Source organism: Phaenicophaeus curvirostris, chromosome 4 (assembly GCF_032191515.1).
Source record: "Phaenicophaeus curvirostris isolate KB17595 chromosome 4, BPBGC_Pcur_1.0, whole genome shotgun sequence".
In the NCBI taxonomy this organism is placed as follows: domain Eukaryota; kingdom Metazoa; phylum Chordata; class Aves; order Cuculiformes; family Cuculidae; genus Phaenicophaeus; species Phaenicophaeus curvirostris.
This window is the reverse complement of record NC_091395.1, coordinates 59,941,284-59,964,009: the sequence shown is the minus strand read 5'-3', so window position 1 is coordinate 59,964,009 and position 22,726 is coordinate 59,941,284. Positions and strand designations below refer to the sequence as shown.

The window sequence follows — 22,726 nt, the reverse complement described above, 5'->3', positions numbered from 1 at the left end:
CCAGCAGGAGAGCATAATTGCAGCAATGAAGAGCACGAAGTCCTCCTACTTACCCCTTTTGGGCTGAAAGGAGGGCAAATCTATACTGTCAGAACTAGCGCTTGCCAGAAGAACTGTCAGGACCACACTGCAGACTCCAATGTCAAAAAGCATTTAAGAAAAGTGATGGCAGCAATAAATTATTAAACATTAAAAAAAAAGCCAAACAAAGCAACATGTAATTTTGATGTTTTAGGCATTCTCATTTATTTGTTTCTCACTGGTTTTACCTCCCTCCTCCTTTCCTAGCTTTCCACTTCTAAGATATGTTGGTTTTCTTTTTAATTTGATCTTTTGTGAAAAGTTCTTCAGTTATAATGCATGATCATCACATTAAAAAAAAAAAAAAAAAAAGAAGAGGCGAGGGGAAGAAGGTGCTTGATTTGCAGTAGAATTGCTCCTTCAAGTCACAGGACTTTTTACAAGGATAGGTTCTTGCAAACACAGTTGTCTTATACGGCCCTAATATACAGTACACTTTGGTAAATGAAACATAGATATCATTAACCACCACAACAAATTCAGTTCTTTATGGGCCATACCATTTATAAAAAGACATTCAGAGCTACCATTTAATCTGGAATACTCTCGATATATTTAGTCATTTAAATTGCTGGAATAATGCCCAGATGGAAAGTGGCAAGATATTTAAAGATTGATTCCATTTCCCAAGTATGCCATGAATATAAAAGTCCTTCCACTTAATCTAATACAATTTTTCAGCCTGTTAGTTTTTGATTGATAGAATGTCTTGAAATAAAAAAGTAGCAGTTGGCAGACAGAGTAGAAATCAAAGATACTGTGAGTACAGGAACTAAATAGAAGTATATTTTGGTTTCTTAAAGGATATATTTAGTTTTCCAAAAGTGGTGATCCTCTACATTTATTATATTCAAACATTTGATGGTTAGAACTTCATGTCTAAGTAACAGATTTTCAATAAATTAGCAACCAATTTTTATTTTTTTTTAATGAGACACTGACCTTTATATAACAACGAAAGAAAATCTGGGGAAACAGACATCAGATTTTCAAATGGAGAGGTCAGAACTTCATCATCTATTTTCATGTTCAGGGCATATAGTTTCTATATTGCATTCCAATTAATCATTTTTAAATATCTGCATGATATTGAAGCAGCAACTCCAATTCTTCTAGGGAAACAAGGAGAATTAGATAAATTATATTCTGATAACTAGTTGATTAAAGTGCAGTTAATCAGCTATTCCTTTTATTCTTCAGCCAAATTCAAGAATACGCTAAGATTACTCTTTCTAAGAGTTTGAAGAAATTTTTCTAAACTGATTGAAGAATATGGTGGTCACTGGTAAGTAGGATTAATGACCTCCCACAAAATACCCTTCACCTTACAAGCACATTCACTCTAAGGAGAACTGACTTCATAATCTGCATTTTGCAACTTGCTGTCTTTGTATTAAGGATCTTTAAAAACTCAGTTACAGATAATACCTTCTTTTATAAGCACTAATAAGTGTTTCATGTGCTCTGAAGAAGCATGTTTGAATTCTCCCCAAACAGTAAACTACTGGTTATTGCAAGATGTGTGCAATTTTATTTTCAAATTTGCATAAGTTTAAAATCCTTCATCTGTGTATGTACAAAGCATCAAGGGCTTTTGTTGTGACTGCAGCCTTTAAGTGTACATTTTAAAACTTTAAGAGGTATTAAAAACTTCAGAAGGTATATGTTTGGTTTTTCTCTAAATGAATTTAGGAGACTAATTATCCAACTTTCTTCAGCCAAAAATGATGTTACATAATTTTATACGTACTTGTCAGAGCCTCATATTTTCAATAGCTACATACATTGCCCAGTTTATCATGTCTGTACACAAAAACATAGTAAAAGCCCTTTCCAAAGCATTAATTACTCTGGAATAATCCTAAATTATGAGATGAATATTTTTTCCAATGCTCCTTTTAATGGCCTGAAAGATAACAAACATTCCTGCATAACACACTTTCCTGTTAATTTGTGCTATTAACTATTACTGTTACCACGAAGAGAGTATCAGAAGTCTTACTGAGATTAGATCACTCCATGCCACAAATTTAAAAGAAAATTACATTCACTAGGGAGAGGCTCTAATTTTATTGCTATGATTTGTCTTTCAAAGTTAGCATTTGGCAAGAAGGGAACAAACTACAAGGCTCCCCTTTTTGCAGGCCTTTTAATGCAAACTCTTTATCTGAGATTATAGTGGTTGAACAGGCTTAGGTAAAAAAAGAAAACAAAAAAAAACCTCAACAAGTTTATTATTTTCCTTTACCTTTTTTCCTTTTCTTTACATCAGTTTTTAGCATTTTTTAAACCATCTTTTCATATCTAGTAATTATGAACAACTATATCTCTATTCAAATACTTCAAAATATTCAGCTCGGAATGGAGTCCTATATTGCTTTTAGGGAAAAAAAAATCTGAAATAAATAAAAAGGTTCATTACTTTCAACACTTTTACAAATAAATGCAATATATCCACATTTTCCATCCAGTTCAGTGACTTGATAAGTTATGTATATACAATGTATGCAATATTTGTCAGACGATGTAATTTTTGTAGCATAAAATGGAACATTTACAGAGTGAGACAGAAGTTATAAGGCACAACAAACCCTCAAATTATTAGAATTGACTAGGAAAACAGTACTAATTCATAGTTCGCTGTACTTAAAGAAATACCTAGAGCAATACTAAGCAATGCTCATTTTCCCTGGAAAACAGTTATTTAAAGACACACAGTAAAAAAGGTTTTAATCCTGTAACTTTTCCTAGGTTTAGTAGCTAGTTTAAGATTAGCGTGTACAACAGGAGAAGCATCATCAAATTGTAAAATATTTTCATAAATATTTCAAATAGACAAAATGGGCTAAACATTGCTCATTTTTAATTCCCAAATAAATTTCTCTTGCAGTTTTTACAAAATAATGCTTCTTGTATTTTGTAAAACCATGAAAGGTTCTATTTTTTTAGATGGATTTCTGTGTTTTTCTTCAGAGCATTAAATCTCACATATGTTACCCTTTTCAGTGGTTCATACATGTAGTAACAGTCTACAAAATCTTATGGAGCATTCAGGAAAGATTTCACATGGTATGGTCAAATTATTTTACACATTCACCATCTATAATGGAAAGGAGTAGAGGATTTGGCAAGGAACATGGTCCTAGGTCTTTCTCTTTCTCCCACCTCTCCCTCCCTTTCTCCATCTCTATCTCCTTTTTTTTTTTATTTTAGAGGCTTCCAGACTCAAAACAGCAACGTCATATTAACTTCAATTCTAGAAGCACATTTTGATCTACACCTTTTATTTCATATTGTTCAGGTAGGGAAGGGTGACTAGGACCAGGCAGATTTCAGTAACTATCACTCCATGCACAAGCAAACAAAAAGAAGATGCTTTTGCTTCAGTAATAAAGTTGTCTTTATTATTGACAACTAGGACACTTGTCTCCTAATTAGTAGCCATGATATTTTGTAATTAAGGCACTAGAGGGCTTTGATATTGGAAAACACATATACTTTAATCCCTGTATTTATTCCTGCTGTCATCATCGTTTAGCTTTCAGATTGTCTTTGTTCCATCACTTCACTCAATAAAAAAGGGACACAAGCAGGTACACAAGAACTAATGCTGAGGCACACTTTGGAAGAATGTTTTAGTCGCAACCTCTGTTCAATACTAATAAAGACTTGTGTTAATTTTGAACAACTGGGAGGAAAAACTCTTTTCATGGTCTGAGATGTGACCAGATTTCAAAGTACTACTCAAGATATTTCCATAGAAGATGAAACGGCGCATGGACCGCATGAGACGAACTATTCTCCTGTTCACAGTAAGTCCAGAAAAAAAAACCCAAACCAAAAAAACAAACAGTACTGAAAAACTCCAAGGCCTTAGAGTATATGAAGTACACTATGGAGAGCAGAACATTTAACAAGTTTTCAAATAACTTGGATTATTTTTTCCTTAGATATGTCATCAAGTGTACTATTTGACAGGGAAAAGTAAACACATTGATTAACAGCTTGGAATTATCCCTAAATTATTCATATCTTCACTCATAAGTATGTAGTTTGAGGAAATGCAAACAATATTAAAAACTTTATAAATAAATAGTTGATAATCTATAATCATTTCAGCAGTATGTAAAGCAGACTCAACAGTACAAAACCTCCAAATTTATCTTTGTTACAGACAATTTGTCCTCCTGGTGTGTCTCATTTACATTTTATAAATACTGCAGCACAATGTACATTCATGGCATGGAATAATTAGGAAAGACACTAACTACCCTAGGTTAACTGAACAGGTTGAAAATTTAGTGAAGAGACACTTCATTGCTACTCATTATTTAAAATTAAATCCTCCCATTTTTCAATGCATGCTTTAAACCTAGTCCCAGAGGTCATAGCAGTGTGGAGCTCTAACTGAAGTATACCCAGCAGTAGTCATAGTTTGTTCCAACTACCCTTAGTAAGATGATACATGCTCTCTGAAACTACCAGGTGAGGAATTAGTCAAATTACTGAGACTTGAGAATTGATTAATATCGTAACTTTAGCACAGAATTGTTTCCCATTGACAACTACTTTATTTCATTTATTTTTCTTTAAAATAAAACAAGCTATCTTTTTATGCTCTTATTTTTCATTTGGAACAGTCACTACTGCATTAGATTAATGATATTTAATTACTGCATAGAAAAGGGTTGAATGTAATTATCTTTCCAGTATTTATTTTATAATATTCTTCTTATTCCTATGAGAGATGCTGAAGTGGGAAGAGCAGGAAGACATCCCTAGTGCCAGGACGTTCTAAGACTTTATCACAACAGTGAAGATTATTCATTCTGAAAACAGAGTTAAATCATCTGAACATTGCACTTAATCAAATATTTATTTGCTTGCTCCAAATTCATAAATGGAAATTGTCTCTGAAAGTATAATTAATTCTATAAAGTTAAAAAACATGTTGACAAACTCAGTTTCAAGATCATACAAATAAACTAAAATATGAAAAACAAAGTGTAAAGGAGAAATAATCTGTTTTAAAAGGAAGATGAAATATGTGTTACCTTACAGTGTTTCCAGCTGCAAACTGTTAGAACAGCAATGATTTTCCAAATAATTCAGTATTTGCAGTTTTCATTATTTTAAAAATAATATTAACAAAAACATCTCAGCTGTGTTTTAAGTACTAAACAGTAAGCTTCAACTGCCTAATGACTATTTTTATACCACTTTACCTAGTGTAAGGTACTTAAGACATCCAATGGCGACTCTGATTTGCATAAAGGAATATCTAAGTGGGAATGAACCATAACTGTATCATTTGCAAGCCTACCTTCACCCTGCTGCCAAAAAACAGTAGGATAGACCAAGTATCTCTGTAGCTACCATAGCACCATCATGGGTACTAGAAGGAAGTCTAATTTACAGCAGAACCCTGGCTGATTTAACTTATTTCAGAGAATGGATGAGCAGTTCCATGGCCAAGCCTAGCAGGTTTGAGAAACACCCTACTTGTTTATATGTAAGAAATCTTACCTAGCTGCAGATCATTAATTCAGTGGGATATACCATATATGCGTGTTACAGATGTCAGTAGCTCTAGTACTGAAGTCCAAGAAATCCTGTTCAGCCAGTGAGATCGCCTTGGACAACAGAATAGTGTTGAAGAATGTACCTCAGGACGTCAGTCCTGTTGATCATGAAAAACATTCAAAGGTTCTTGCGAAGGTATCCCTATAGGAATGTGCTTTCTATCATTTGGTACCAGACAAAGAAAAATTAATAGCTTCATTTTGAGTTAACTGTGTGTCAGATTCTGATTTTGTTTCTGTTGGAGTAACCCAGACTAACTTAATTGAGTCTGATTTTACAGTGATTTCTATATCTGCTAATTCACTTTACCAAGACAAAACATATCCTTAATTCTACCATTACTTATCAACTATTTTAAGAAACTATTCAGTCACTTTAAAGATACTGAAGACTCAGACCTACTAGTTTCAGTGCAAATTGCTTTAGATTCACACACCATTTCTAGAGAGGTGATTCCTTAGGCCTACAGAGATTGCTGATAAATAACCCAATGAAAAAAAATCCTAAAATTCTCATGTAACAAAATGATTAAAGTATTGAAAGGGTTACAGCAAATTCATTTTTGCTTCATTACCTCCAGTAACAATATAAAAAATAAATGAAGTGTAAAGAATTATATGTACAAATTGATACAGTAATCAGAAATCAAATATCTATTTAGTAAATCATAATAGGCATGGTGATTAAACCAGCCATTTCCTGGAAATATTAGTTGAAAACTTTAAAAATGAGTGGGCAAGAACAGCTAAATGATTATTCTTAGATTAAAAGGTGTATCAAACACATTTACTTGGATAAAACAACTATAAAGGCAGTTTTAAACCAGAAGTATGTTGTGTTTAACCAGCTCATTTTTTCTAAATGCTGAAACAAAGCTAATGGAGTAACTGCTTCAGAGTAAATATGTAAATAAAATAACATATCACTGAGGATACGGTGACTTAGCTCTTCATGACAAAACACTGTCATGCTTTTTTTTTTCATTCTGTTTGCCATAAATTCAATATACTGAGGGCTTTTATTGTCATAAAATGTGCACAAAGGGATGAAAAATGCTGCCAAAACACAAGGGAGTTGTTTGGGGCAGTGTTTTTGGTTTGTTTTTACATAACGTTGAGAATCAGTGCTGAATAAGATCCTTAACGGTGTGTATGCTCCTGAGGAAAATAATGTAAAGCAGATTAACCATCACTTCGGGATAGTTGCCATTTATTATTCATAAAACAGTTATACTTTCTGTGGGTGAGATATTTCACAGCCAACTTCCAATTTAAAAGGAAACATATCTTTCAGTATTTATTAATAAGTACAGTACATAGCATCATTATGCATAAAAGCGACAGGATGTTACCTTCTCCATTTCCTCAAAGACAAAGGGATCAATCATGTAATTTCCAAGTAAATACACTTTGACAGGGATCAAAGGAGTTTTCACTCATCAAAACAGATTTGGGGGTTGGGTTCTGATAAATTGATAAATATAATTACTGGGATTTTATATTTATTCATTTATCTCCTGATTGAAGATAGAGTTTGTCTGCAGACCTTTTCTGCAGATGATGTATTTTGATGTGCTGCAAAATGATTGCTCATGCAGTACAATTATTTATATCGCATTATAATAAAGCACCTTCAATCAAAGCTGTACCATTTTTAATCTCTTTGCACAATAGACTCATGACAGTAGAGACTTTTTGTACCTGCAACTTGACTGATGCTAAATTCAGTAATACCACTGTATCAAAAAAAAAGAAAAAAAAAACAAACCAGAATTCTTGGAAAGATAGCAATTTCTCCTACACAAAAAAATTTCAATAGGAAAGGTACCTTTAGAGCTCAAACTTTTCCAGGCAAAAATTCGCTTTATCAAGCAGCAATTTCTTAGCAATTTCTTGCAGTTTGCAGGCTTCTGATGATACTGTTGCAAATCTTCATTTTCATCATGTGTTTTCTTCTCAGGGGCTAACACTTCCATCCTAAACAAAAACTTAGCCTTTAGTTTTCCTGAAGGGTATATACACAACTTAAATCCATAGACTGAGGATAAGGAAGATGGGGGGAGAAGGGAGGAGATGGGATTGGGTTAAAGGGAAAAGCTTTAGGATCTCCTAAACCATTATTCTTAGCTCATATATTCTTATATTAATTAACTTAAATGAAATTATTGTATTAATTATTTTTTTGTATTGAATTATTTATCTAGAACATTAATGCATTTGTAAAAAAGAAAGGGAGAAAATCAGATTTTATCTACCATTTTACAAAACTGATTTTACTTATATGATATCAATTATAAAATAACTTTAGACAGTAAATAAATATTTACCTCTTACCTTAGTCAGTTGTTTAGGTAAAGGAAATAAAATATTCCTCTATGCATGAACCTATTATCCTTCCTATCTCAGCTTCCTTTACATCAGTGTCATAGAGGAGAGCTGCATTCCTCTAGCTGTTATTGAAAGACAGCTGCTCTACCCAGAAAAGATGAATAGTTGGGTTTCTGTGCTGCCTTAATGCCACTGTCACTCAAATGCAGAAAAGCAGCTGAGCCACTTAAAGCCAGTTGCACACTTGGGGACCATTTCTCTACACTATCCTCTCATTCACACAGGCAGACCAATACACTTCTATATGACATTTTTCTTGATAGATTGCCTCTTTGAAGGAGCCGGGGGCCATAAGCAACACCCAACACTGACTAGGACCTAACCACAGCCCTACTCAGGGGCCATAAACCCAAGAAAAGGCACCTACCCAGTGCTTCCGGACTTCTGTGTTACTCCAAGGTCATGCAGTGGTCCTAAACAGCACTCCCATTTGCTCTTCGGCGAGCTCCAGCCTGAGATGCTGAGGAGATGACTGCTGCTGAGGACAGAACCAAACTGTGAGCTGCGGCAGCCCTTTGACAACCAGCCATAGACTGCACCAGGGGAGCTACTCTAATTACAAACAATAAGTGCACCCAGCCAGGAACAGGATACCAAAGTAGCCCCTATTTTACTTTTCTCCTTTTCCCTCACACTGCACTGTCAGCCACAATCTCAACCTAAGAACATTAAACACAACTCAAATTCTGAAGACAGAAAGTAAGAAAGAGTCAAAAAAAAAAAAATAAACTTGCATTGGTCACAGTACATACCAGAGTTTGAGCAATGAAGCCAACTTTTCAGTTGTGAACCTACTGCTTCCTAAAGAAAAGAAACATGATGTAACACATGACTTCACTGCATGCATTTGCATCAGAAGTTTCTATTGATTATGCAAAACAACCAAGGAACAAATTTCCATTTCCTGAAATTTATTTTTTAAAAGATACTGGAACTCCAAGGTTTTTTTAATCAGTCTGCTTTCCATCTAACCAGATTAATCTTAACATCAATTACATAATTTTGCAAGTTTCAGGTATGTGAAATTTCCTGCACACATTTGAACCATGGCTTAACTATTTCACCTTGTGCAATATGTTACACCCAAACCCCCATACCTATCCGTAACAAATGAAGACGTGTCAAAGCTATCACCACAGGCTAGGGTGAAGGCTTTTAAGCAAATTAATACCACGCCTGGAAACAGGCTATCAATCACCAGTGAATTCTATTCTTAACAGCAGCCAAAGTAAAGGTGAGCACATCCATTCAGGTTCATATCTAGGGATATATTTCAGGCACATTGCTATTTAGAACTGAACAAGGCTTGAATTTGCACTATTGGAACAGTTCTTGCTGGTACAGAGTCATTTGATGGCATGATGCAGCATTCCAGTCATGGCTGTATTCCCATCACAAGTCGCTACCAAAGTGAGCTGAATTTCAATCTAGCGACACATTTTTTCAGAAACTTCTGAAACTTCAGCAAACTTGTAGTTTAAGCATATTACATAGCTCTCTTATCATCTTTCAAAGGTACTATTCTGAGAATACATATTAATTTTACACTGGTGTTTTACTGTGCTAAGAAATACATTTTCACCACAAAAGATAAAGTCTGGATTTCCAGATGAATCATGGAACAGAATTTTGAGTTGCAAGAGGAAAGCACGAATGTAAGTTATTGCACAGTAATAATACCTATTTTTAAAAGATAATTCTCTCAACTATTTCTGCATTCCATCTTTGAACAAAACTAACATACTCTAGAAAGAGCTTGTCCCTCAGAAAACCAGAGGTTTACTCCTGATCAGAACCTGTGCAGGGCATCCACAGAAAGTCACCCTGGTGGAACACAACTATATCACTCCTGTCCAATGCAAAGCGAAAATCAATACTATGCCCAGCAGCACTCGAATATAGCATCGTGTAGTATTGTCCGAAACACTAGAAAGAGTTATTGAAAGTGTTATTGTAATATTTTAAGTTCATGCTTTCTTGATGTAAACCCTGCCTGCCCACATAAAGGTCAGCTACAAAATTCTTGGTCCACGTCCTCAAACACTAGTTCTCATGACATATTCTGTCACACTCCTCAGAGTGCCATTTCAGACCTGACTCATCTCAGAGATTTGTTAATACAAAAGTAATATGAATGGAGTAGTCCACATAGGAGCTGAGACAAGCATCTGGGAAAATTATGCCATGACACGATAGCAAACAGGACTGCACGCTGCCTAGACATGGAGCAACTCTTCACAGTCAATGGGAGAGGGTTACTGGGCATGCCCCCATATCAGCATTTGAATAAGGTCTTCAGGAAGGGCAAGAATACAGAGGAGCTTTGCCAGAGATGGGATATATGAAAACAGAAATTCAATTACACTACTCAAGAGGATACAGACAGGCAGAACCTTTGTTGAAATCTTTAGGATCTGCTTGTGTGCAGCTGAAACTTTTGTCTTATTTGCTATGACATGAAGAGCTTCACATGACATTTAACTCTAGAAAGAAGTATTTTTTCTAAAAATCGTTCAGAATATGTCAACAAGGAGTTTAGATTACACTGTATCTGTTTCCTTACTTCAAACTTTAATCAACTCCATAGTAATTTTCTTCTATAACAGAAGTATACATGAATCTGATTTTCTTTGAGGCATTAATCATTATGCTAGAGTTTTGCAGTGAGATTAAAATAAACTTAAGGTGCAGAATAGTAAAGGTCAAGGCACCATTGAATTTTTCCAAGCAAATTACACTCTACCTCATGCATCCATAATGTTTATTTTATAAAGGGAATTAACATCACTATTCTGAAGCAATGCACTTGGTTTACCTCTTTATCCTCTGTGAATCATGTGCTCTGATTGACAAGAGGAAATGGATTGGTAGTGAATTCTACATTTACAGACCCAAGGCCTGTAAAAAAATTGTTACATGCAATATTGAAGAAAAACTTTCCTGTTGTAAGTAACAGGAGAAAAGCATCACGTGTGAAAAGGATTTTAATCCAGACTGCACAGGATCATCCCTTTCCCTAAGTACACTGAATCATTGAACAACTTTGGTGAAATGAAGAAGGGAGTCAAAGAGCATTTGGAAGTGTATTAATTGTGGGCAATCAGTGGAAGGCTGAATCCTTCAGTACTTTCAGATAAGAATCTAGCTTATAAAATTCATGCACAGTGTTCAGGAAGCACTTACTGGGGACTGATACATAGACATTATGGAGTCTGAGCAACTCCAGGATCTGGGGATGGAAAGATCTTCCAGCTGAGACTGAGTAGTGAAACAGGTAAGAAATAAAATAAGCAGGACTATGTTATCAACATAGTTGTATCAACAAGACAAACGTGGAGAAATGACCTGCAAAAACTGTGCAATGCTTCTGCTGTGAGCTTTTATTTACATGTTAATGCAGAAATAATTGGGAACCTGCACTCATCTTGATCGCATGCCTATAGTGATGGAAAGCAAAAATTCTTATTGCAGCAGTAATAGTGCATGGAAATGGGGACTGCCTAAAGAAAGCGGGTTGTTCATTATTTCACATTACTTGATTTCATCTGTAATCAGTTACAGCCAAAAATAAAACTGGGTTTCTATATAAAAAGCTGCTAATTTCCTATTGATGGCTAATGGCGTTTATGAGTGATCTAAATCATGTCAGTGAAATACTTCAGAGTCACAAGCAGATGAATCATAAGTGCTATGAGATGTCCCACAGCTACAGACACTTTGAAGAATATTTATTAGAGCCAGAAAGGAATGTCTTTTAACTGGGAGTACGTGAACGTGGCTGCAATAATAACATGTATGTCAGTTGCCTCTTACTACTGCCTGTTCCAATCTAAACTTTGGGAATATGAAAGTGAACTTTAGGTGGACTTACTGAAAACTAAGTAATTCTTCACTTGATAATGAAATAGCAGTTGGAAAGAATAGCAGCATCATTATAGAGTGAGAAATGGCTCAGGAGTCTTACAGATGAAACAGTCAAAAATTATATGGTATCTATATGCTTTTTTGGCAGAATCTTTACAGAGCTGATTAGTTGCATTAGTTGATTACTGCAGCACAACTACTTCAACTACTACATGGTCTTGTAAAAGTCTTGAAGAGAGAAATAAGGATAAGGGAAGATCAACTGATATCATCTACCTGGATTTGTGCAAAATATTTGACACTGTCTTGCATGACGTCCTTGTCTCTAAATTGGAGAGACGTGGACTTGAGGGATGGAATTCTCGGTGGATAATGGATTGGCTGATGGTCACAGTCGAAGAGCTGTAGTCAACAGCTTGATGCCCACGTGGGGACCAGTGACAAGCGGTATTCCTCAGGGGTTAGTATTGGGACTGGCTCTAACTTTTTTGTCGGGGACTTGGACAGTCAGACTGAGTGCACTGTCAGCAAGTTTGCCGATGACAGGGAGCTGTGTGGTGCGATCAAAATGCTAATGGGAAAGGATTCCACCCAGAGGGACCTTAACAGGCTTGAAAAGTGGGCCTCTGTGAATCTCATGAAGCTCAACAAGGCCAAGTGCAAGGTACTGTGCAAAGGTCAAGGCAATCCGAAGCACAATTACAGTATGAGCAGGTAACAGATAAAGAGCAGCCTTGAAGAGAAGACTTGGGGGTCTTGGTTGATGAGAAGCTAAATGTGGCCAGGCAATGCGCGCTTGCAGCCCAAAAAGTCAACTTTATCCCGGGCTGCATCAAAATAAACATGACAAGCAGGTCAAGAGAGGTGATTCTTCCCCTCTACTCCATTCTTATAAGACCCAACCTGGAGTACTGGATCCAGCTGTCAGGGCCCCAACATAAGAAAGACATGGATCTGATGGAGCAAGTCCAGAGGAAGGCCACAAAGATAATTAGAAGGCTGGAGCACCTCTCTTATGAAGACAGGTTGAGAGAATCAGGGTTGTTCAGCCTGCAGAAGAGAAGGCTCTGGGGAGACCTTAGAGCAGCTTTCCAGCGCCTAAAGGGGGCCTACAAAAAAGCTGGAGAGGGACTTTTTTTACAAGGACATGTAGTGATAGGACAAGGGGTAACAGCTTTAAGCTGAAAGCAGGTAGATTTAGATAAGATATTAGGAAGAAATTCTTCATTATGAGGGCAGTGAGGCACTGGAACAGGTTGCTCAAGTAAGCTGTTGATGTCCCTCCCTTGAGTTGTTCAAGGCTTTGAGAAACCTGGTCCAATGGAAGGTATACCTGCCCAGGGCAGAGGGGTTAGAACTAGATGATCTTTAAGATCCCTTCTAATCCAAAGCATTCTATGATTCTATGAAATTGTTAATGTCAAAAATGAAGCTATGTTAAACCAGTGATGTCTCCTGAAGACTTTAGGCCACTACAGATTGTAGTTATAAAATAAGAAATTAATACTGAAAAATAGGGCAAGGATCCAGTCCTGGATGAATCCAGTCCTAGATGAACGAGTCGCTGACTGGTGACATATTAAGGAAGATTATAGTGAGATGCTTCAGAGAAAATGCAGGGTTTGGGTTTGTTTTTTTTTCAGCAGAAGCAGTTTTTAATAGTATTTTATGATAACCAGTTTTGGCAGATGAAGGAAAGGACTTGTGAGTGGAAGGAAAATCGCTTTTTCCTCTGTAAAATGAAAGATGCAACACAAAAAGATTAGAAGCAAAAAAATACCAACTATTTATTTACTTTCATTGTACAGTGCTCTCTAATGTTTTGCATTCCTTGGAGCTCCATTAACATCCTTTTATGAAGACCTTTTCAATGTGGTTTTTTTTTTTTTGAAGACGTCCATCCTCCGCCACTGAAACGGACACAGGCAGAGAGAGGTCAAAAGGATGGCTTTAGCAGGGTAAACATTCCAAGACTATAGTGAGTTGATCCATTTTATTGTCAGAATGATATGCTCTGATACTAAAAAAGGAAAGGTTTTGGTATGGTCTTGTGTATAATTAGTTAGAAATACTGATATATCAAGATGCTACTTTAGAACTAACAGAATGTGAGACTGGTCCTGTATGAAATCAGGGTATCTATTTGTATCAAAAGCAATATCATGAGTGTATGACATGGGGTAGGATGAATAAAAAGTAGACAAAACAAATATAAGTAGATTATTTGATTAACTCCTGTAAACTTATGGAGTTGCCAACAAATTCTGACTGGGAATTCCAGAATTTGCTTTTGGAAATTATCTACTCTTGATTTAAGTCATTATTTTTACAGAATTATACAAGTAATTTTACTTATCAGGAACAGTAATAATTACATTCTGTAATTTATAGTGATCAGTAAGTTGTAAACAATGTTCTCTATAATAAAAGTGCATGCATTTTGCTTCCAGACAGCAAGAGGTATTTGTTTTTAAACTGGATTTGAGCTTCTGATACGGACAGGATACAATCTCTCCCTGCCACTGGCTCTGAATTCCACTGTGGGCCCTACATCTGTTGTGCTCAAAGATATTAACATAAACAGCAGAAGACTCCTAGTTAACTACTAACTATTGAAGCTCAGTTCCAGATTATGATCAGTGATATATTTGCTTTTGTTCAGGCTCCTAATTAGACAAATATTTGTCAGAATATTCCTAGAAACTCTCTGTAATTTCCTTTCTTTGTGGACCTTTATAATTTGCACATCATTTATAAATAAAGAACCACAGAACAAATTGTCTATCTTTATTTTCTGTCACGGAGTTTTCAAAATGCAACGAGAATAAATTTGTCCAGGACATGCAAATGTTTGGTTTTTTTTAACTCCAAACTTCCAGGCCACTCAGTACAGCATAGAGATAAGGTGATCAGTTCTCACATATCAATTTAATTCACTTTTTATAAAGCAGAATTAAGAACATAATCAGTAAACCTCAGAGGGACAGTGACTTATTTATGAACATCTAAATAAGCAAACACATATTAGATTACTTTGCAAAGCTTTTACAGACAAATTAAATACAGGAGAAACAAACTACCTTTTCAGCACAACTGAGGGTTCTTCTCCTGTCTACTGGATGTTACATGTTTCAGCCACCTTTCGGCAACAGTGAGTAACACCAAGTGGTAGTATAGCACCAGTTAACAAAAAGGGGCAGAAACCTCTCGTTCCTGTCCAAAAAAAGGCCCTGCTCATCAGAAAGTGTGCTGGAAATAGGGCAGCACTAACAAATGAAGCTAACTGAACAATGACAAAATATTTCCATGCTTCCTTTTTTTTTTACCTGCTTGTTTTTATTAAAAAAAATATTACTAGTATCCAAAATGATCTTGCATCCACAGTACTATATATCTTATACTTAAACAGCTGAGAATAAGAAAATGCTATAATAAATCATCTATAACATAAGTTCCTAACTCATACAAACTAATCATTGTTGCTGTCTTTTACTCACTGAAGAACAGGAAGAAAATCTAAATTATTTTAGATGCTATAATGCCATGCTGACAAATACAATCCTTTAAATGGCTAAAAAAAAAGATAAATAAATAAAAAAAGCAAAAAAGAGTGCAACCAAACAAATAATTCGAAACTGAAATCAGAAGCTCCTAGAAATTATGGTCACTGAAGAAAGAGCTTAAGGAGATTACTGCACAATAGCCTTGGTAAAGGAAGCAAAACAGGTCTCATATTACAGTTCAGCACCAAATAAAATTGCTTATGAACCAGAAGATGAGATGTTTTATGTCATATTTCAGCAGAACATAACTCATACCTTCCTCAAAAAGTCTCATTTACCAGGGACATATGTAGTGCATGGAGTTAGTACTTCTGAATCCGTATGAACACGTTTGTCACTTGGCTTCCTGATAAAATATCAGCTGAAATGATCTTCCAAATTTTGGAGAAAACAATACAGATTGGATACAAACTTGCATTTAAAGGCTGCCATATAATGATGCTCTAAATAAAACCCTGTTGAAAACTATCATCTCATTAAACTTCATGCCTATTACCTTATGCTCAGCAAAATAAAGATAAACATAAACACCTCAAGGACAACAGAATAGGAGATAAAAACTGTAAAGTATTATTCAGGCCTTAAAGCTCTGTTCATTTGGACACATATGCAAAGTGAACAAACTTAAAAAGTAGATGAAATAAAAGTAGTAGATATTTCTGCATACACACAAGCTTTCAAAGGTTTACATAAAATTTTACTCTTAAGAAACTGTTCTCAAATAATTAGTTTTCCTAGATATGAATAGTCTCATAGATTGAATAGAGGCTGAGAGAATAAAAATTGAGAATATAATCAACTGCACTAGACTGCAGTCACATAAGCAGCGAGTCTTGATTCTGCGATATGCTGAGCACTTCCACCTCTTACTACGGCGAACAGAAATGTACTGTTCAGCAGTTTGCAAGACAGCTTCAGGTGATTATCATACACTGACATATTATCATTTTGGGGTTTTTGCATGTATGATTTCTTCCTTAACCGTCCTGAAGTGAGACTAGGAACTATAGCAAGTGGAAATTCACATTGTGGTAAGCTGGCAGGAACTTAGGAGGCAGAAACAATGCTAGCAAGCAAAAAAGTCATTTATTATTTAAGAAGGTAATAGAAGAAACCTGTTTGTGCAGCTTTGGAGTGACTGCATTTTACATATGGTATTTCACCGCATTACTATTTAGTAAGTTTAATTAGTAAGTGTCAAGTTTTTTGCTGCCTCATGCAAATACGTTCACCAGAACTATTGGATGTATTAACAGACAGCAAGTTAAAATTGTCTTTTCACAGACATATAGCATTCTCACATAGTAACTTTACCTATTTCTAGGGCTGTCTGGCAGTGTTTAGTCTTAACTAAATTAGACAACATGCACAGCAGTCAAAACCAGTTGTGTGTGCCATGGATATTAAGAAAAGGGTTTGGGTTGTTTATAAATACCCAGAAGACAAGCTGATCAATACTTGCAATTCAGGTTCAAGCTGAATCAGCATCTCATAGGCTGAACGCCCCAACTACTAATCACTCGGGCCACCCATACTGTTTAAAATGGTTACTTTACAATGATTTAGTGTTTGTTGTGAACATCCCTGGCATTAATGGGAACAAAAATCTTCTGGTTTGTCACAGAACAGGGAAAGCACAACCACTGTACAAGAGCAATACCTTTAGCTTTCCACTGGAACAGCTACATTTAATGCCAATGTTACTTTCCTTCTTCTAAATTCTTGGCCTAATTGGAGAGACTAATAGGGCAGTTAGCAAAACTGATAGGTGTGGTTACGTCTGTGGATGCAATTGCTCTGAGGAAATTAATGGAAAACACATAAAGTGGGTTACCAACTACAGATTTACCATTAAAAGAGATAGCTTTCCTCAACAAGTAATGCACAGAATATCAGCAACTAAAGAAAGGCCCTCTAGCCACGTCCTAGCAACTGATTTTCTGTAATAGCATAATGATTCTTATGCAATCCTAGAAGTGTGGATTAAAGACTGCCATAGGAGTTGGAAGCGTCTCATCAGTTTACTGATCCCTATCTCAGACTCAAACACACATTATAATAATTATTTTGAAACTGAAGTACAAAAACAGTCTTATATGCTTATATAAATGTACACTTATGCACTTATATAAGTGCAGTTATACACTTGCATAAGATTGTGTTTTCATACTTCTGTCCACCTAAAGTTCCCTCTAAAACATAGTGTAATCAAAATGAACAGCACAGACTATCTACAATTGTCAAAATTTTCCAGAATTCTCGTAACTGGAACAGCTGGGAGACTTTTCTTCCTCAAAATAATCTTAAAATATTAAACTAGATCTTTTCACTACAGAAAGAACTTTATCAGCACAGGTCTTAATGTAGTGATATATTTATATGTGGTCACATCAAGGAAAAACTGATTATAGTATTACTTGTGGGGGAAAAAACAGCTTTTTAAAGTGGTTTACCAGGCCAGCACTATTTAAAATGAAAGTTTGCGATTTCATAGATTCATAGAACGCTTTGGGTTGGAAGGGACCTTAAAGATACCTCCCACTAGATCAGGCTGCCCAAGGCCCCATCCAACCTGGCCTTGAACACCATCCACAACTTCCCTGGGCAACCTGTTCCAGTGCCTCACCACCCTCAGCATGAAGAATTTCTTTCTAATGTCTACTTTAAATCCTTCCCCCTCCAATTTATACCCATTCCCCCTCATCCTACCACTACATGCCTTCGTAAGCAATCCCTCTCCAGCTTTCTTGCACACCCCCTTCAGGTACTGGAAGGCCATTATAAGGTCTCCCCAGCGCCTTCTCAGGCTAAACAGCCTCAACTCTCTCAGCATGTTTTTGTATGGGAGGTGCTCAAGCCCTCTGATCATACTCACGGCCTTCCTCTGGACCCATTCCAGCAGTTCCATATCCTTCTTATATTGACGATTCCCAAACGGGAGGCAATACTCCAGGTGGAGTCTCACAAGAGTGGAGTAGAGGGGCAGAAACACCTCCCTCGACCTGTTGGCCATGCTTCTCTTGATGCAGTCCAGGATATGGATGGCCTTCTGGGCTTTGAGCATGCATTACCAGCTCATGTTGAGCTTCTTATCAATCAGCACCCCCACATCCTTCTCCGCAGGGCTACTCTCAATCATGTCATCTCCCTTCTTGTACTGAAATCGCAGATTGTCCAAACCCAGATTTAGGACCTTGCACTTGGCCTTGTTGAACTCCATGAGGTTCACACAAGCCCACTTCTCCAGCTTGTCCTCTGGACAACATCCAGTCATTCCAGTGTGACAACTGCATCACTCAGCTTGGTGTAATTTGCAATCTTGCTGAGGGTGCACTCAATCTAGCTATATCATTGATGAAGATAGTAAACAGCATCGGTCCCAGTATGGACCCCTGAGGGACACCACTTGTCACAGACCTCCATCTGGACATCGAGCCATTGACCACTACTCTCTGAATGTGACCATCCAACCGATTCCAATCTCTCCAATTTAGAGAGAAGGATGTTGTGAGGGACCGTGTCAAAGGCTATACAGAAATCCAGATATATCAGATCCATTGGTTTTCCTACATCCACTGATGTGGTTACCCCATCACAGAAAGCCACTAGGTTGGTCAGGCAGGACTTGACCTTGGTGAAGCCATGCTGGCTGCCTCTAATCACCTCCCTGTCCTCCATGTGCTTTAGCACAGCTTCCAGGATGATCTGTTCCACAATCTTTACAGGTACATAGGATTTGTCAATATTTAAGGCATGATTTTATGTTTGTTTATGTACTGTCAAAATACATTAAGTGCCCTCCAGGTAGAGCAGTGACAGGGTATTTACAGTGTTACTGTGGAATTCTCAAAGGAACTAGTGATACCACAGATACCTGGAAACTACAGAAATAAATTGCATCAACAGCATGCCTTATTCTAACACTTTGCAGCGGCAGAAAACATTCTGGAAGCTTATAAATCCTCCACTGCTATCTTCCTGAAGATTAAAGTTGTCATTTCCTAATGAACTAGTAAGGTCTCAGAATTCTCAGACTATGCTGTTACTACACAATAGCAGTGCAGGGAAGAAACAGAAAAGCTGCAGTTTAGCAGTCTCACACTTTGCAGTTCAGCAGGTTATTACATCATTTTAAAGATGTATTTGAGAGACAAACAAAAATCTCATCTTTATCTATATTTATTAACTGAGAGAAAACTCAGTTATTTCTCATTGTTAATGAATAATAATTTCTTATTTTCTTCTTTAGGTACACACACACAGAAAGAATAATTTTGTTCCAAAAAAATGAGACTAGAATTCGACTGTGATAACAAAGGATGGAAAATAAGCTAAAAATGTATGTATTTTCATAATGCTTATGAAGGAAGTGCTGCTGGAGACTGTTTGTATTTGATGAATTGTAATAAATTTCAGATTTAGTAACTACACAGTATGAGCATCTCCAACAGCTTTCATGTCTGTTCACTAAGTTTTACTGTTTCATAGTTAAGTTCCTATCAGACACGAATGGCAGGGGTCACTCATTAATGAGAATGCATCTTCAAATGGAGACTTGGCTCTTGGACCAACTTTTCAATGATTTTATCAGCAATTTAAAGGACACTAATAATTCCTTCTATGGACAAATGTAAAGATTAATGGATTAGTAACCAGGAAGACATTTTACTGTTATGGGATAAACTGAGTAGTTCTTTTTAAGTTTAGTAGAACACAAAACAGCACTTCTAGGAACAAAGAATAGAGACTCTATTTTCATTTAAACAAGAAAACTTAAGACTATACCAGAACAGCATTCTGGTTTAGAGTCCACACTTCCAAAGAGATAAGAAAACAGAGGAAGACCTTCAAAGGATGACTACAAAGTAAAGGAAGTTAAAGGATGACTAAATCTTCTGTGAAGACACCCATAAATGGAAAACAGGTCTGACCACGGAAAATTTCAGGCTGATGGACACAGATAAGTACAACACAAAAGGTGAAAACAGAAGCTAGACAAATCTGGAAAATAAGATGAAATTTTAAAGTAGCTGAACATTAGTAGTGGTCTCTTTATTGGTTGTTTTGTTAAAAAGACATAATCGTATTTTGAAGATAAGTTATGATCCAATCTCTGTGGAAAAAAGAACTCAGCCTGAAGAAGGACAGCTTAGAAGATTATTGCAATCATCTCAGGATTTACAAAAATGTTATTTTTTCGAGATGGAAGGAAAGAACACTATGTTGTTCTCCTCTCATTTCACAGGCTGATTGCAAGGTTACCTAAATTGTCATTAAAAGCTGGAAATGTAACAATAAACATGAATATGGAATCCAGTTCTCCAGCAATTCTGTCAGTTTTTCTGGTAAATTCCAGAAGTTTTAACAATGCTTCTAACTATAACTACATTCTAGTAAATGAATTAAAGATTAATCATTTTTTCCTGATTGAGTCATTTGTCTGCATTTCCCATGTTGTCCTTCAGCAAAGAGAGTGTCAAAGCTCCATAAAAATTTGTATTTAATCAGATGATCATCACTTACCGCTATGTTAAATGCCCAAGTGATTAAAACACCTGAATAATTGAAGGAATTCCTAATGGAATAATTACAATATTGTTCTTTAATACATCCCTATTTTCATAGCTTCAGGCAATATCAAGTGGCTCAAATTAATAAACCATCTCACAGATCAGGTGGCTTTCCAGCACGTACAGTTCAGTGCTTGAAGCTATTGGTTAGGAAGGAAGTCATAAACACTGCAAATAATGATAATGAGATTTTTGACCTTCCAGTGTCATGTCAATTGATGTATGCCTGACATAGGCAGACTTTGCTGCTAAACTCAAAAGCTTTCAGCTTTGTCATTGTCCCCATCTTGTAATTGGATGTGTTAATTATAAAGACAACTAAAATTTAAGAGTAACAAGGGAATAGAATTAGGAAGAAAAGAACATTGCTTTTCAAAAATATACATATTTCTACTTCTTGCAAAATAATAATGATTGTGATGTCTCAGTTAAATACTTTATATCAAATGACACTGTATAACGCATGCTGGCGATTAATGTATATAGATCTACAGCTTATTCTTCAGTACATCAGTAAGCAATGAAAAATACTGAGTATGTGTATTGGTAATGATAAAAAAAGACACAAACACTCAGGACAGTATGCAGGTACTGTAAGGTATGACCAGCATTCTGGATAGAAAGCATCATAGCAGTACTTGGTATGGCTAGCAGAATGACGCCACACACTAATACTAATAGACCATGTTAATAATGCTACATAGAATTGTAGAATCATAGAATCATAGAATGGTTTGGGTTGGAAGGGACCTAAAAGATCATCTAATTCCAATCTCCCTGCCACATGCAGGACACCATGCTGCCCAAGGAACCATCCAACCTGGCTTTGAACACCTTCAGGGATGGGGCATCTACAAATTCCCTGGGCAATCTGTTCCAGTGCCTCACCACTCTCATAGTGAAGAAATTCCTCCTTATGCCTAGTCTAAATCTGCCCCTCTCCAATTTAAAGCCATTAAATTGCAGTATAATACAGTACGATTAAGAGATATATCAGTATCTGTATATATTAAACAATAACAAAAAAATTATTTCAATAGACTTAAAGAAACTCAACACTGTGATTCTATAATAAGGGAGGGAAATTGAAACAGGGATAGGAAGACAGAGACTGAGAAAGAAGTGTAAAGAAGAAATTATGCTCCAATTCGGATTCTCCCTACCATACTTTTCTTATTCAATTGAAAATTCAGTTTGTGATGCAAAATAAATATTGAGAATGACACCTAAACATTTGGGATATGTGGTGTTATCGAATTTCTTTTTTAATTTACCCGTATCAAAATATTCATAAGGGGAAACCACCCCATGTAATTAATACGACAGTTGTCTCACAGCTCCCTAAACTCTGTTTCTGGTTTTGCTGTTTGTCTAAGAAGAGATATAATAAGGGTTCAGCCCATATTTTGAGAAAGTTAACACCTAGCAGAAGGATGAGAAGGTTATTTAGCATCCAGATACTTTTGCCAGACCTAATTCTGTACTGTGCTAGTATATAAAGCTAAGGATCTTCTGGGGTTCTGATAATTTAGGGTATTTGAGTACCATGGCATTTTCTATAACAACCGGGTCATTATCATGAACAAATTCTAATTTAGGTGACTGTATCTTGCTTTCTTACATTTCTTTGACAATTCATGGAAACTATCTTGTAGTACTGCAAGAGGTTCTCTTCATA

At 36.2% G+C, this 22,726-nt stretch overlaps 1 protein-coding gene across 7 annotated transcripts in view; it reads right to left on the bottom strand.

The window, feature by feature from the left end:
• The window catches only part of KCNIP4 (potassium voltage-gated channel interacting protein 4), a 415,602-nt gene that overhangs the window by 362,166 nt on the left and 30,710 nt on the right, over positions 1 to 22,726 (bottom strand). Inside the window, exons 2-3 of one of the 7 annotated variants that reach the window (XM_069856230.1) lie at positions 8,419 to 8,529; positions 7,492 to 7,640 (exon numbers count right to left, since the gene is read on the bottom strand). The exons of 3 other annotated variants lie outside the window; for them this stretch is intronic. In XM_069856230.1, coding sequence (XP_069712331.1) covers positions 7,492 to 7,639 — 148 coding nt within the window. In that variant the 5' untranslated portion in view covers position 7,640; positions 8,419 to 8,529. Of the gene's footprint in view, positions 1 to 7,491; positions 7,641 to 7,997; positions 8,131 to 8,418; positions 8,530 to 22,726 lie in introns of those variants that run through there. 3 more of the 7 variants (XM_069856232.1, XM_069856231.1, XM_069856233.1) reach the window with 3 other exon arrangements.